The 14,109-nt window shown below is 39.4% G+C and overlaps 1 protein-coding gene across 6 annotated transcripts in view; it reads right to left on the reverse strand.

Moving 5' to 3' along the window:
- The window catches only part of CUX1 (cut like homeobox 1), a 416,613-nt gene that overhangs the window by 67,240 nt on the left and 335,264 nt on the right, over positions 1-14,109 (reverse strand). For 3 of the 6 annotated variants that reach the window (XM_090026253.1, XM_090026251.1, XM_090026254.1), the window contains 3 exons: positions 4,929-5,231; positions 3,398-3,460; positions 1,100-1,288 (listed from right to left, as the gene is read on the reverse strand). The exons of 1 other annotated variant lie outside the window; for it this stretch is intronic. In XM_090026253.1, the coding sequence (XP_089882379.1) occupies positions 1,100-1,288; positions 3,398-3,460; positions 4,929-5,231 (555 nt within the window). The remainder of the gene's footprint in view (positions 1-1,099; positions 1,289-3,397; positions 3,461-4,928; positions 5,232-14,109) is intronic. 2 more of the 6 variants (XM_090026256.1, XM_090026252.1) reach the window with 1 other exon arrangement.

Here is a 14,109-nt window from a genome sequence, read left to right on the forward strand (position 1 = left end):
TATTTGCACTGTGCTTTTAAAAAAAGCAGCAAACATCATAGCTCCCTTTAGTTTACAGTAGTAATAAGTGGAAACCATGTAGATTTTGATCCCAGTAGAAGCACGCATGCCGTTTCTAATGAGATATTGCATTGTGCTATATTACAAGCAACTACTGTATTAGGGTTTATATTTCTTGTTGAAAGTATGACCATAACCTTTCTCATAAGCTCCCTTCATTGCTGTTTGCAATGGTAATCACAATGGTTTTGATGAAACATATTAGTGCCATCTTAGAAGTCAACTGGAGCACTTTTAATGCAAAGCATTTATACTCTGCACCTGCATCTTCAGAAATTTGATCAGATGATACAGATAGCACATGAGCACTTGTGCCGTAGAATCATTTGAGTTCACTACAGAGGGGGAGAATTTTTGTAATTATTATTTCTCAATGAAGCACCTAAGTTACAGAGACAGCACAATGAAATTCCCCAGGCATGTTTCATACCCCAAATCAAGTAAGAACTTTGAGGCCTAATGCATGCATATTTTTGACCTAAACTGATTAGGGGAGCCCACTTTAATGAAAAAAGAAAACAAAACAAAAAACCCCAAAACAAACCAAAACAAATTAAATCATGCAACTGCATTTATAGAATCTTTTTTAATAACCACATTTAGCTTTTCTGCTAGTGACTATTAATGCTGTATTAGCAAATTCCCTCAGGAATCTATGCTTAATCCCTCTGTCCTAACATCCGAGACAGTTGGTGTCCATAGTAATAAATATTCTTGGCCAGTTCCCATGTTCGTGCTTCTGATCTGGTAAGACAATCACCAGCAGTAAGCAGTGGTGAGTAATTCTATAGTAGACTCTAACAATGGATTCCTGACAGCTGGTAGACAGTCAGGGCTTCCTCTGTTGATATATAATATACATATTAAAAAAGCAGGCCTCTATGCAAGCATAGTCACGTTATCCAGAAGTTGTCAGGAAGCCCTTTCCATGGCTTTCAATAGTGTTGGATCAACAGTACCTAATATTCATGAAGAATTTTGAAAGAAATGGTCACCTCTGAGATAAGAAACAGCATGTCAGAAGTCTGCTACAAGTTACCTTTTTTCTCCATTCTTTTCATATCCATCAACTTCTCCACGTTGTTGGGATCATTTAACCATAGCTGCATGCGGACAAAGGGCTCCCGTCCCTTCAAACTCAGTTTGTGCCAGGGCTTAGGGCGAGCCAGAAGGTCTGAGACTGAGCCTTGTGTTAGCCCTAGGATTGTCTCCCCAAACAAACGCTGACCTAATAAGAAATCAAAGCTGAAATGTATTCATTCAGCTAAGAGGCAAGACTAACTACAAAGAGAAGAAAAGAACAAGATTACAAGGTGGAAGTAGACTAATTTCTTTAAAGTGTAGTGGAGCTGTTATATATGATCACTATCAACTTTACTTATTTCAGACTTGCCTGAAGACCAAACAGAAATATGCAGAAGAATAAAAACTCTGCTCCCTCATTAAAGATATATTTAGTTTTAGTTTAACTCTTAGTGTCCAATTCTGGCAATGAAGGGTTCTCAAGACTTTTGGGGATCAAAACCTTACAATGAAAACCATTTAGAAAAGAAAAAGGCAATATATAACATTAAAAAAAAAAAAAAATCAAGCTCTTATCTAGCCAGTCAACTACAGCAAGATCACTACAGCTCCTTAGGTTTTATGTAGGAAGGTACCAAACTACTTTATTCCATTAAGATAATATAAACATTTCAATCAATCAATGAAATCAAGGCTAACAAACCTCCTGTTTAGCAACTTTCACGCTGCTGCCTTCACAAACTTGTAAATGCTTTCTGTTTTGTATTGTTTTTGTTGCCACTATAAATATGCTTTAATAATTGCAGATAGCCATACTTTAAAATGCAGTAAGAGTGGGTGTGCTCTTATTATTACCACTACAACAGCTTAGATAGCACTTTCAGTTAAGAATTCTTTATTTTAATCCTGTTTCAAGTACTATACAACATAATAGTAGAAACTGCAAATATTTCACAATATGCACACTTTACATGGATGTATTTTTAAGTTTTAGTTTTGCAGTAACTACAGAAAAAGTCCATGCAGTCCCAAACAGGTCATACATTTAATTTCCTAATACCTTTCACTTACATGCTCTTCCTGAGCTAAACTGTCAAGATACCCAATAGCTTTTGTTGCAAGAGAGAAGCCTGCAGTCATATGAGTCATAAATATTGATTTCTGATAGAGCTGTAGCTATTGTATATTTTAAAGGTACCTGGAAAAAGCTTTGTACCTGCCAAGACTTGTGGCCTCAAGGTTCTATGCCTGCCCTTCAACATTTGGGCGGCCTCAATGAAATCTAAAGCAGTAGTCTTCACTAGCTCCAGGCGCAAGTGATTTTGGCCGGTAGTATCATTAAGTCTCTATGACCAGTGCAGAGACCTTTGCTTCTAGGGCCCTGCAGCAGATGACACCTTTATACCTCCTAGGCAGAGCGCATCAACTCTTCTATACCATTAGTTCTATCTGATTCTGGCACAAGCGGGCCATGGGAGAGATTCAGTTTCCTAAAATCTTTCCTTATGTCCTGCTTCAAACCTTGTCCCCTTTTCAGTTTCCTGATCTACATTGAGAGTCTGTTGGTATTTGGAAGGCAACAAGATGAACCTCCAAAGCACATGAAAGGGCAGATGGACCTGAAGGGGTTGTAGCTAGAGATACCCAAAGGTGTTGCTGTGGGTATGTCGAGGTAAGGACAGGAAACCAAAGTGAAGTTAAGTTGGACAGGGCCTTTATATGTTTATGCTACTTTATATGAAGCCCTCCACTTGGGTCCTACTGTGGGAATACAGAACATGAAACTCAGGTTTTAGAATTTATGTAAAGGAGTAAGTGGTTTGCCACAAACAGTTATAGCATATCCGTTTGTTTTTTTATTTTAAACCCTTGCTATCTAAAATTCAGAATAACTGTACCCATTTGGGATCATCTGATAATCAGTATTCCAGAGTCTGCCAATCCCTTGCTACTGTGTGGAAATCTTAAATAGGCTGTTTAAACTAACACCACCCCCCATCACATCCAATCAGCCAAAACTTTCTCACTGTTGCCATTGCCAGTAATAGTTGATAAAATTACAACCAGTCCATGCTAGAAGGACTAGGAGAGATCTGCCAAGCACATTTCAATTACTTGAGTCATATGACCCAAAATAATTTCACATTACTGCCCTCGTTAGTGGCTAATGATTTTTGAACTACTCAGCCACTAGAAATTGGCTGAGACATGTTCACATGGCTCTTAGGCTTAAAATAGAGAAACTTCAGCATCGGGTAAATCTGGTGCTTCAGCACACTGAGGGCAAAAGGAAACATTTAAACTTGTTCCACACCTAATGCAGAGTTTGGGGCACATTTCCTGGCTCTTCTGCTGCTTTTTAGGCTTGTCAGCCACGCTGTAGGAAAACAAAAATCATGGTAAAGAAAAAAGACTAAGTAAAAATGGCATCAAAAGAAATGTAAACAAAAATACGTTTCAAATCCTCTCTGGAATACCAGAAGAGGCACAGTACTCAACAGCATTCTGAACAAAAAAGCTTGACCCTGCAACTTGTCCCACTGCACTGCACATAATGCTTTTTTTAATTTTATTTTATTTTACTGTACATAGATAGCTCCAAAGAGTGAATACTCTGGTCTGATCATACAAACATAAGCATGAACGTAGTTCCATGAAACTCCATGGGGCTTGTCATGCATGAGTGTTTACAGATACAGATTTGTTGTTTTCAAATAAATGTAAAGGATAACTTGTTAAAAAAAGGCAACTTTTTCTCACTTTAATCTAAGACGACATCCCTTGTTATTTTGTGTTTAGCTGGAAAAAAGGTCCTCTGACTCCATGTGCTAAAAAAATACAGGAGCCTCAGCTTAAATGATTACAATGAACATCTTAACCAGAAGTCTAGGTTGTATCACTGATGCAATCTTTGCCCGTCTGTTGCCTTCCATCCAAGGATCTGAAAAGTACTTCACATTCACAAAAGCTTTAAAATTCACAGTTCCTTCTGAGGGAAGGACATATTGGGCATGTCTGTACGCGACACTATGGCGACGTTGTTACTGCGCTGTGATTTAGTACTTCCTTTTGGAAGTACAAACCATGGCACAGTAACAGCCCATACCGCACCATATGTGTGGCACACCCTTATTTTTATCAGCTGCTTTGCCGTAGTGGTGCGCTATACTGAGGGAGCGCATTACTACGGGGATGTAGCTGCTGGTCACGTGTAGACACTCGTGCACGCTACACTGCCGTAGTGCACTGCTACGGAAATATAGCATCACGTGTAGACGTGCCCATTAAGTAGGGACACTAGAAGCTAGTGACTTACTCTGAGGCACAAATAAAGCCAGCAGCAGAATTAGTAGCAGAACCAAGATCTCCTTGTCTCTCTTCTCTGTACCTTAACGAACTCATCATACTTCCCTTGGTAGCTCTGCACAGGATCAGCCACATCAACAATACGTTGATCTGGTAATTGCTTTTGCACCCAACCCTCACCTACTTGTACAGCTGTAGGGCCTCTTGTGACCACTTCTAACATGGACAGGGGACCTAAAGGCAAAGTACAGTGTCTCAAGTGGACAGCTGATTTTGCTCTATGACACAGCCTGAGATGGGACTGTATTCTGGTTGATGGGCCAGGTGTAACGTGTAGAAGTGAAAGGAATGAAATTTTGGTCTGACGTAGATAACTGATGGTGATGTTCTCTATTAGATTAGAGCAGTTTTAAAACAGATGCAATTTGAGACCTACACAGTTTGATACTGTCCCTTTTAAGCTCTCTAATCAAGCACAGCTTAAAAAGAAAAATATTAAACCTTTAATGAAATGAAAAAGACATCAGAATAAACCTTACCAAGGTTGTTATCTGTTAACACTTCTTTGACCCTCTTCGTAATGCCATATGTGTCCAATTCAGGTGACATAGCAACCAATTCTTGAATGCTGAGTGCTGAATGGCCAGACAGAGGCAAAGGTGTTGTAGACTGGGATTCAGAAGCAGGTGGCTCACTTGATTCTTGTGGTTTGCTATCCTTACTTGTCTCTATAGCAGGACAGGGTTGTTGTACCAATTCAGTCAGGCTCTTCACTGATTCACTGGAACTCATAGGAGATTCAGGAGCAGGACTGCAACTGGCAGAGGTCTTTGGAGTGCTTTCTGTAACGAACGAGAGAGAGACAGAGAACCTGACTTTAGCTTAATTATTGAGCCATCAAGCCATTAAGTCTACTTTCCTTCCCATTTATATTTTATATACCCAAAGAAATGTCCAGATACACTAAATGTATAGCAAAGCCTTAAAATGCTGTTTTTAAGGATTTAGATACTAAAAGTTTAATTTTTTTGAAGGAAACATATTTCATAATTTGATTACCTTCTGATAAAGGTAAAATATATAAGCATAGCAAAAAAATAAACCTAAAAGTTAATAAAGGTGCAATATGCTGCAGTACTGCAATAAACTTATTCAGTAAGAAGGTTGCCAGATAAAGTTTTCAGTATCATTTTTCTATCATGTATTCTGAGAAGCATTACCAGTAGGAAGTTTTAAAAAGGTATCTCCGGCCTGTAAGAAACAGACATGGCACTACAGCAGTAGTGGTTAAACAAGACTTTACGAAGGGCACAGCTATGTATTAGGGGTGTGTGAAGTGGGCCATATTCAATTTGGATTTGGCCCGATTCAGGGGACAGTGATTCAATTCACTGATTCGGATCACTGTCCCGATTTGATTCGGCCAAATCGGAATCTGAAGATTCAATGCCAGTTCGGAGAATCAGTGATTTGCCCACAGACACAGCTTTAAATGTTTTTTCTACATACCTCAAGGTACCAGGTGTGGCTCATAAATGCTGAGATGGTGGGGTGGATGGAGCATCCTGCAAGAGTGCAGGTGCCCCCACAGACCCAGGAGGTACCAGTCGCTGAGCCAGGGGTGGCGGGAGAGGGGTCTGCAGCAGACCCGGAAGTGGATTGGAAATGTTTCCGTCCACTTCCGTGTCCATCGCCGAGCGCGCCTGGTACATTGAGGTATGTAGAAAAAACATTTACAGCTGTTTCTATGGCCGAATCATTGAATCTTTCCGAACTGAACTGGAAGATTAGAGGGTCTCCTGATTCGATTCAGATTCAGGCACCGAATTGGACCGAATCTCCACTGAATCGAATCAGTGACTGAAGCTTTGCACAGCCCTACTATGTAACATCTAGGATGTTACTGACTTTATATAATTTGTTCCTTATCACTTGAATTTTAGTAACAAGTCTTCATGCTCCTCTGCTTTGTCAAGATGCGACTGAATTACAAATTGTGTTTAATTTACAAATGTTTAGTTAGGTTATATAATTAATGCCAGCCATTTAGTGATCTTGAGACATCAACATTTTTACTTGACTGTATACAATGAAAGAAAGCCAAGTGAATGTCTTACTGTGACATCAGTAGTTACTTAAATATAAAATATAATTTTCCCTAAATTTACACATTTATCTTTCAGATAGTGCATTCAATTTGGAATCCATTAAAAATAAATAAATAAATAAATAAATAAATAAAATCAGGAATACTGTGTAAAAGAGGTTGCAAAATAGAAAAGAAGCCCTGATATTGTGAGGCAGCTGTCTGATTATCTCAGTTTGCTTTAAAAGAATAATTTCTGTTGAATGATTAAGAAAATCTGGTTTCTTTATTCAATATTTTCATTTATTGCTATAGGGTCCCTTCCTCCTCCTTTTCTCATTCATTACCCCTCAAGACATCAAATTGTACTATTTGGCATGGCTATAGTATGTACCTCAGAAATTATGCTTTAGGAGCTTCACTTTGCAAACTCCAGTGGGAGTATAGGATTCTGAACATTTCATAGGACAGAGGCCATGCTGCCACAACTAAGGCGATACAGTACTGTAATGATGGACATGATCCTGTGATTTGCTGAGAACCAAACTCAACTATTACTGAAGCTTATCCTTTTGCAGCATTGGTCCCTAATGTAAGCTAGATAATTACTACCTAGCATGCATTCTGAATATTCTTTACTGGGGGCATTTTTACATGTGCGGGGGGGGGGGGGGAGGGGAGAAGGTACTTTAATTAAAGTGGCTCTGAGAACCTCACTAATTAAAGCACCCGGAGCATCTTGTGTATCCATGTCCCCGCACATCAAAATGGTGGTGGGAAAGCTTTAGCTAAAGCTTATTCTACAAGTTTTAGTAAAAGCACCCCCACCACCATTTTGAAGGGCAGAGATGCTGATACACGTGACCTGGAGGCTAGCTGGAGCACACCAATTAGCATGCTCCAGCACATTCGATTAACTGGGTCTGCTTACAGCATGTTGGAGTAGCTTCCCGGCACATCTACAGGCACCAATTGTTTGGCATCAATTTTTTTTTTTTAACTACCTAGTTTACATGGTATGGAAGGTATTTATAAATAACAGAGAAATATACTGTGTAAGTAAACATAAGCAAACACCGGGTTTAGGTGCAATCGCAGTAACATGGAGGTACTTAAGACAATAAAAAGCTTTTATTGTATTGTATTTAAGAAAGTTTCCCTGACATATTCACAGAAAGCTACTCTGAGCCCAAGTAATTGGATTTTCTTTTCTTTTTTAGTGGTTTATAAATGATGTAAAAGCGACAGATATAAAAGGAAAGCAAGGTCCATATAAATCTTAAGGCAACATGGATCCTACAAATCTTATTTCTTCTTTCTGCTTACCCTCAGGTCGTCACACAACTGAATATAAAACCTAGCAAATGTTATTTTTGTATCAGGAGCAGCAAAGGAATTGTACTGTAAATTTGCCCTGATTCACCCAAGCGAGGGACCAATTTGGCAGATCATCCATCTTGTTCACTGTATACTGTCAGGGATGGCATGAATTCCCTACATGATAAACAGATTTCTTCTCAGGTCTGTGTCCTTTAACCCACAACAAGGTCAAAATTATGGCTGCCTAGCTAATAAACTGCACAGCACTGGTTCAGGTTCCTTCTAATTTTGTCCCTTGTGCCAGTTTAAACAAATCTAACCAAATAACTAGAGCAGCTGCAAATTTGCTATGCAATTCTCTACTGATGTACCGCAAGCCACACACAGTGTGCAACACAAAAATCCCCCAAATCCCAGAAAGGACTGAACAAAAGCATTCACTAGTGTCCTTTTTCAGCTGAATGCTGTACACATCAAAATGTAAAGCGACATGTATCTCATCTATCACTGAAATGTTGTTTGGTGCTCACATATTAGATTAAATTATTTATTATGTATTTTTACATATCAAAAGCCTACTTGGATTTTGTTTTCAGGATCAACTAGGCTGTTTATTTACTCAAAAAGGTAAGGACTAATTTTGAAATTACAAAATTACACAAAGGAAAACAACTGATCTTTCTTTGAGCACTGATTGTATGGTGATTTCAAATACATATTTAAATATGTACCATAAAAACTCTCAAAATCCACTATCCATTTATTTTTAGAACTTTTCACTTACTGAAAAACATAGTAAAAACCCAGTCAAATATTTGAGGGAAAAATCATTCTTCAGAAAAATAAATTCATAAATCAAGTCAGAGAGCAGATATGCTTTGTTACTCCTTTTAGGGAATAAGCCAAAATAACTGATTACAGAATAAAGGAAACTCCAACTATCACAGTTTTGACAGCTGAAATGGTTAATCTCCAGCCATTTTTGTTTTAGAATATAATGTGTTAGTACTACTACCTATCTCAATTCCCTGTCGGGATAAAGAAACAAATACAGGACATTTGAGAAATGGAAGAAAATGGATTAAAAAAAATGTCATGTGAAGAGGTCTAATAAAAACATGGTGAACAAATGTTTCTTAGATATATTTTCTGTTTGTAAAAATCTCAGATCTGAGTGAGAGATACCACAATTTAAGAGGAATTAAATTAACAGAATATAACAAGATGGTATACTTGTGCGCTTATGAACATGTCTGTTTTAGAGCGAAAGAGAACATACTACCACTAGAGGTATAACAATATTATCACTGTGAGTTATGAAGATCACATCACTCACGAGGGCCAAAGCCCAGAGCCACTAGTTAATAACTAGGTAACTTTAATCAGTCTAGATAAAAGCTTTATTATACCAAAGAGCTGAAGAATGTTATTTAAGAAGACATCCCTGAAGCACTGCATTTAGAAAGAACTTTCTTTCTCAGTAACCAGCACTCTGTATTGAGAGCAAATATTGCAACTTGGAATGTTTGCAAACACTGATGATTTGACTGTAGACGAGGCTCCTAATGGACTTTTAGGTTAGGGACAGATATTACGCATAAACCGGTTTAAGTGATCAGAAGCTGGTTTAAACCTGTAACAGAACAGATGTTCAGTGCACACAAACTGGTTTTAAAATGGCTTTAACTGGTTCAAGATAAACCTGGCTGAATGCAGTATCAGACTTAACTGATTTGGGTCAAACCAGTTTATGCAATGTTTATCCCAGACCCCTTCCTGGTTTAAGTTAAACCAGACTCTCCCAGCATCCTGGCATGCTCTCTTGGCTTGGCAGGGTTCTCTGCTCCACAGCAGAGGTGGCCCCTGCCCTCTGCTCCCTGGCTAGAGCTCCAGCAGCGACTGAAGGCATCTGCCTGGCTTCCTATTGCCGGGGCCTGGCCATGCCTCCCCCAGGTCAGCATTGTTGAAGGGAAGGGAGGGCTGCTCTAGCATCCCCTGGCTTCTAGCCTGAACCACTGCAGGCATGTGCCTGCATTTTTTCAGTCCAGAGGGGATGTCTGTGCAGTTACAAACTGATTCAGTCTAGGCAGGTTAGACTAACCAGCAAAGATCAAATCAATTCAGGCTCAGGTTTTTGGTATGTCTGTCCCTAGCCTTAAGGGTTTCTGTTTTGTTGTTGTCTGTGTGGTTTCCTTTCACTGTGTACAAGTTATGGGACACAGAATGGATTTTTCTTATACCCAGATAAAGATACAATTTTTGTATACACAACCTTTCTGAGAACATACATGTGTGAATGCAAAACTTGTATAAATGCAGCAGTAGAACTGAGAAGTCAAACTTTCTTAAGATAAGAGTCTTATTGGGATTGGTTATGAAAGTTGGACAGGATTTTTGTAGGCAACCTGCGTTCATGCATTCTGCAACTTAGCCTTTACTAGCTAATAGCTATTATGTACTTCTATTAGCAACTGGCTTTTACCTACTTCCCCCGTACCACACCTAAGAGAGAGATTGTTTAATAATAATCTTATTACGCAGATGCTGGCAATCATGTTTTTGAAGAAATGCATGACATCTGATTTAATGGGTGTGGAATAAAGGGCTGAGCCTCTCCTCCCATATAAACCCTGATCACAAGTTAAGAAATTCCAGAAGTTAGAGCTCTGGACTGCACCCTAGAGTACAGGACAGAAACATCATAAAAATCAAAATAAAAGAATCAATGTAAATGCAGCCAACATTACCCAGACAGATTCCATTTGTTTTCTTTCTTCATTTTGAGCAAATCATTATTTTTATAACACAAAAATTGAGAGCTGTATGACTGCTTATCCTGGAAAACAAGATTAGGTTTTGGAATTTCCTGACTAGTCACTGCTGATTGCTCAACATTAAGTTTTTATATTTAATTTCTCTTATTTAAGAAAAAAGTAAACACTGGAAAATAGCAGTACATATTCTACATTGAGAGTGTGTGATAAGGCTCTGTTTGAGTCCTCTGCAAAGATGACTGAGAACAGCATCAACCTCCTCTTAATTACATGAACTAACAGAAACTACTCTGTGGTTGGGCATTTCTTAACTACACTGGATGAATCCACAACATGCCTGAAAAAGCTCCTTTTATGTAATCGTTCTTTTTTCTCATCTCTCTGGTACCACAGCACATAAGACAGTCTAAAGCACTGCTGAACGCTCTAAGCTTCAATTCGTGAGTTCTGGTCATATAATCCATTGGACTAACTGGAACATGATTACTGGTTGTCCGCTCCAAGGGCCTGGTCAAGTTCTGCAATGGAATCTAGGTCCGCACACTAAGTGTCAGCACTGAAAGAAGCAAGGTTTCCAAGCAATCAGCTGGGAAAATTTCATTCAGATAAAGTGGCTTAGGAAGCAGTTGCACTTTTCTAGCTGCAAGGCAAAAAGGATCGAATCCCTGTCAGTCTTACATTACTCCATACTCAAATCCTAGCTTTAAGTAGTTTAGTCTCTTTTGCCAAAAGATGGTGGCGATTTTAGCCATTCATATTCCTGAACAGGGCTCCACCATATTTTGTCATTCTAAGGTGACAATATTTCTAAAGCCTTATTTATGGAACTCCCTTCTGTGCAGGAGCCACTCTCTTGCAACCTGAACATAATATTTAACGAGTTGGTAGAAACGCCCTTTAGGCCAAGGGTGGCCTATGTTATACATGCCAAAAGTAGAATGGGCAGCCTCTGTATCTGGAGATTAGGGAGGGGACAGCAAGCAGGATAGGAAGCACAAACCAAAGATAAAGCAATGTGCACAAGGCAGGAGCAGAAAGAAGAGAAGAAGATTGGGCAAGGAGTATCTAGCAGGAAGTAGAAAACAGAGCAGCATATCAGACAGAGAAAGGGGATAAGAGCAGCACTGGCATGGGGGGGAGAGTGCAGGGTTAATTTGTGGCGGCTCGGTCAACAACACTGGCACCCACTGCTTCCATTGCCAGGATGCACCTGGCTTTTCATTTTGTTTAAAATGCATGTCCAGTTTTGTATGGCTGAGGTTACATTACGATTGCCTGCTAATTTTGATATTTTGTAGAAATCAGTTTGATCTCCCCAGAGCACATTTGCTACCAGGAAGCTACACTACTTCAAACGTGAAGGTGGTACTTAGTTACCACCCATTCTGAAATAAGGTACCTATATTGCTCCAACTTCACAAAAGTATTATTAGGGGGCAATTAATTTCCACTCTGAGATTTTTCTATGCTCCTGTTATGACCCAAGGGGGATGACAATATTATAAGATATTCAAGTTCATTCTACCAGGTCCAAGGTAGCTTCTATTTCATTTCTCTGAAATGTCATACTTTTATGGAATAGTGTTTTACTCAAATATAAGATGAGCCTGCACCATCAGCATGGGGGAAAAGCTCCTTGTCTTATATTCACATAGAAGGAAACCTCATTAAATATACTGTCTATTATTAAGCTGCTGCCAAAAGCGTGTGCTCAGCAATGGAAACCAACTATGCAGTTGATTAAATGTAGCCAATACTGAGCATGACTACAAAACACACGTCCCATATTGAACAAACATGTTTTTTTTTAAAGATAATTTTTCGTGTTCCCATCCAAATCAGCCAAATCAATTCTAAATCCATGAGTCAGTCATGAACCATAAGTGGTCCTACTACTGGCAAACATCCTCCACCCCACCTGGGGTTTCACGTTTCCAATTCCTTTGGCAGGCATCCTACATGCAGGCCCAAGCCCAGAGGCTTGGGGTTCAAATGCTCCTGAGTTTCCCCTGCCCTCAGCCATAAGCATTTATCCCCGGGTGTGACAAGGAAAGCCGCCTAGGGGATCATGGCATTTTCCCATACTGAACACACATACTGATGGGAAGCTACCACAAAGATATGTTAGTGCAAACCACCAAAACAACATATGTAGCACTGCCCATTGTGCTTAGTCCTCCTCAGCACCAACTCTTTTTCAAATCACAGGCAGCCACTGCACAGAATACATTGTGACTTCCTCTTCACTCCCACAACTGAAGATGCACCTTTCTTTCCCATTTTCAATGATTTCTGTTGCTTCACCAGCCTTAGATGTCTGCCAAATGTCACAAAATGGGGCCCCAAACAGTTCACCCAGAATCCCTCTGTCACTCCATCTCTCAGCCTGGTGAATACGATTACCTCTCTCCCCCCCACCATGAGGTAGAGCCAGATCATGTCACCCTGCACATTATTTGCATATACATTTTTGAAAGATCCCAGGACTTGTGACAAAAACATTTGGTTCCAGTAAAAAGTAGAAAGCTAATTAGCACATGGCTTCTTTATGAGGGTTTTCTAGAGTATACGCACATACTGAGCAGTGCTGAGCTATGGGGTCATCGTGGCTTGAAATACTATTGACTCTGCTGGGGCCCAGCCCAATTAACTAAATGGTAAATCACAAGCCTTTTGGCTTTGGACTAATATCATGCATAGCTTGCACTCTACATAATTGGGTACAAAAGAACTGCTTAAAAGTGTGTTTATAGAGTACCTGGGCTAAAACTTGCAGCAGTTTCAAAAAAGGTAAAATATATCAGTTCTGGATTAATTAAATTTTCCATATGTAGAATCTAATTATTGGGGGAGTTGTCTTGTATTCAGGATCATCTTATATTTGAGTAAATATGGTACTATTCTCTGGATCAACTTGTAGGTCAGATGCAGAATGTGAACAACTCTGGGTATGTCTACACATGCATTAATGTGCTTTTCCAAACGTGCATTAAATTTAGTACCTCCAATGTGAGGTACTAAATTAACATGCATTAGGTTGCCTTAATGCACAGTAGTGCAAGCACTCGCTTTGTAGGTGACATTTAATGTATAGTAGCATAACAGCATGTTTTTTTATGTTCTGCTTTAATGCGCAGTAAAATAGGTTACTGTGCATGAAAGTGCACGTGTAGACACACCTCCGTTCTGCAATCTTTCCATTTTTTTATGAGAGTTCTTGGAGTCTTCTCGTTCAGGAACTGAGACATTTGTTCATCATTTTACACAGGGATTCAGAAGCAATGCTTGAAATCAAGAAAAAGTTATTTCCAAAGAACCCACAGTTAGTATAGACTGGCTATACAATATGATAGCCTCCTTCTTCAATATATCAAAATCTTGCAATGCATTCTCATGTACTGGAAAGGAATGAGTGCCAGTGGTAACTGGACACAGATGGGCACACGCAGAGAGATAGCATGTCCAACAGATGCTCCCGAGAAGAAAGTTCTGTGCATTTAGGGCTGAAGCACAGTTTTTATGGGGACTGTTTCATAGCTG

This window comes from Crocodylus siamensis, chromosome 13, assembly GCF_052110815.1.
Source record: "Crocodylus siamensis isolate JL-2025a chromosome 13, ASM5211081v1, whole genome shotgun sequence".
NCBI classification, from domain to species: Eukaryota; Metazoa; Chordata; order Crocodylia; family Crocodylidae; genus Crocodylus; species Crocodylus siamensis.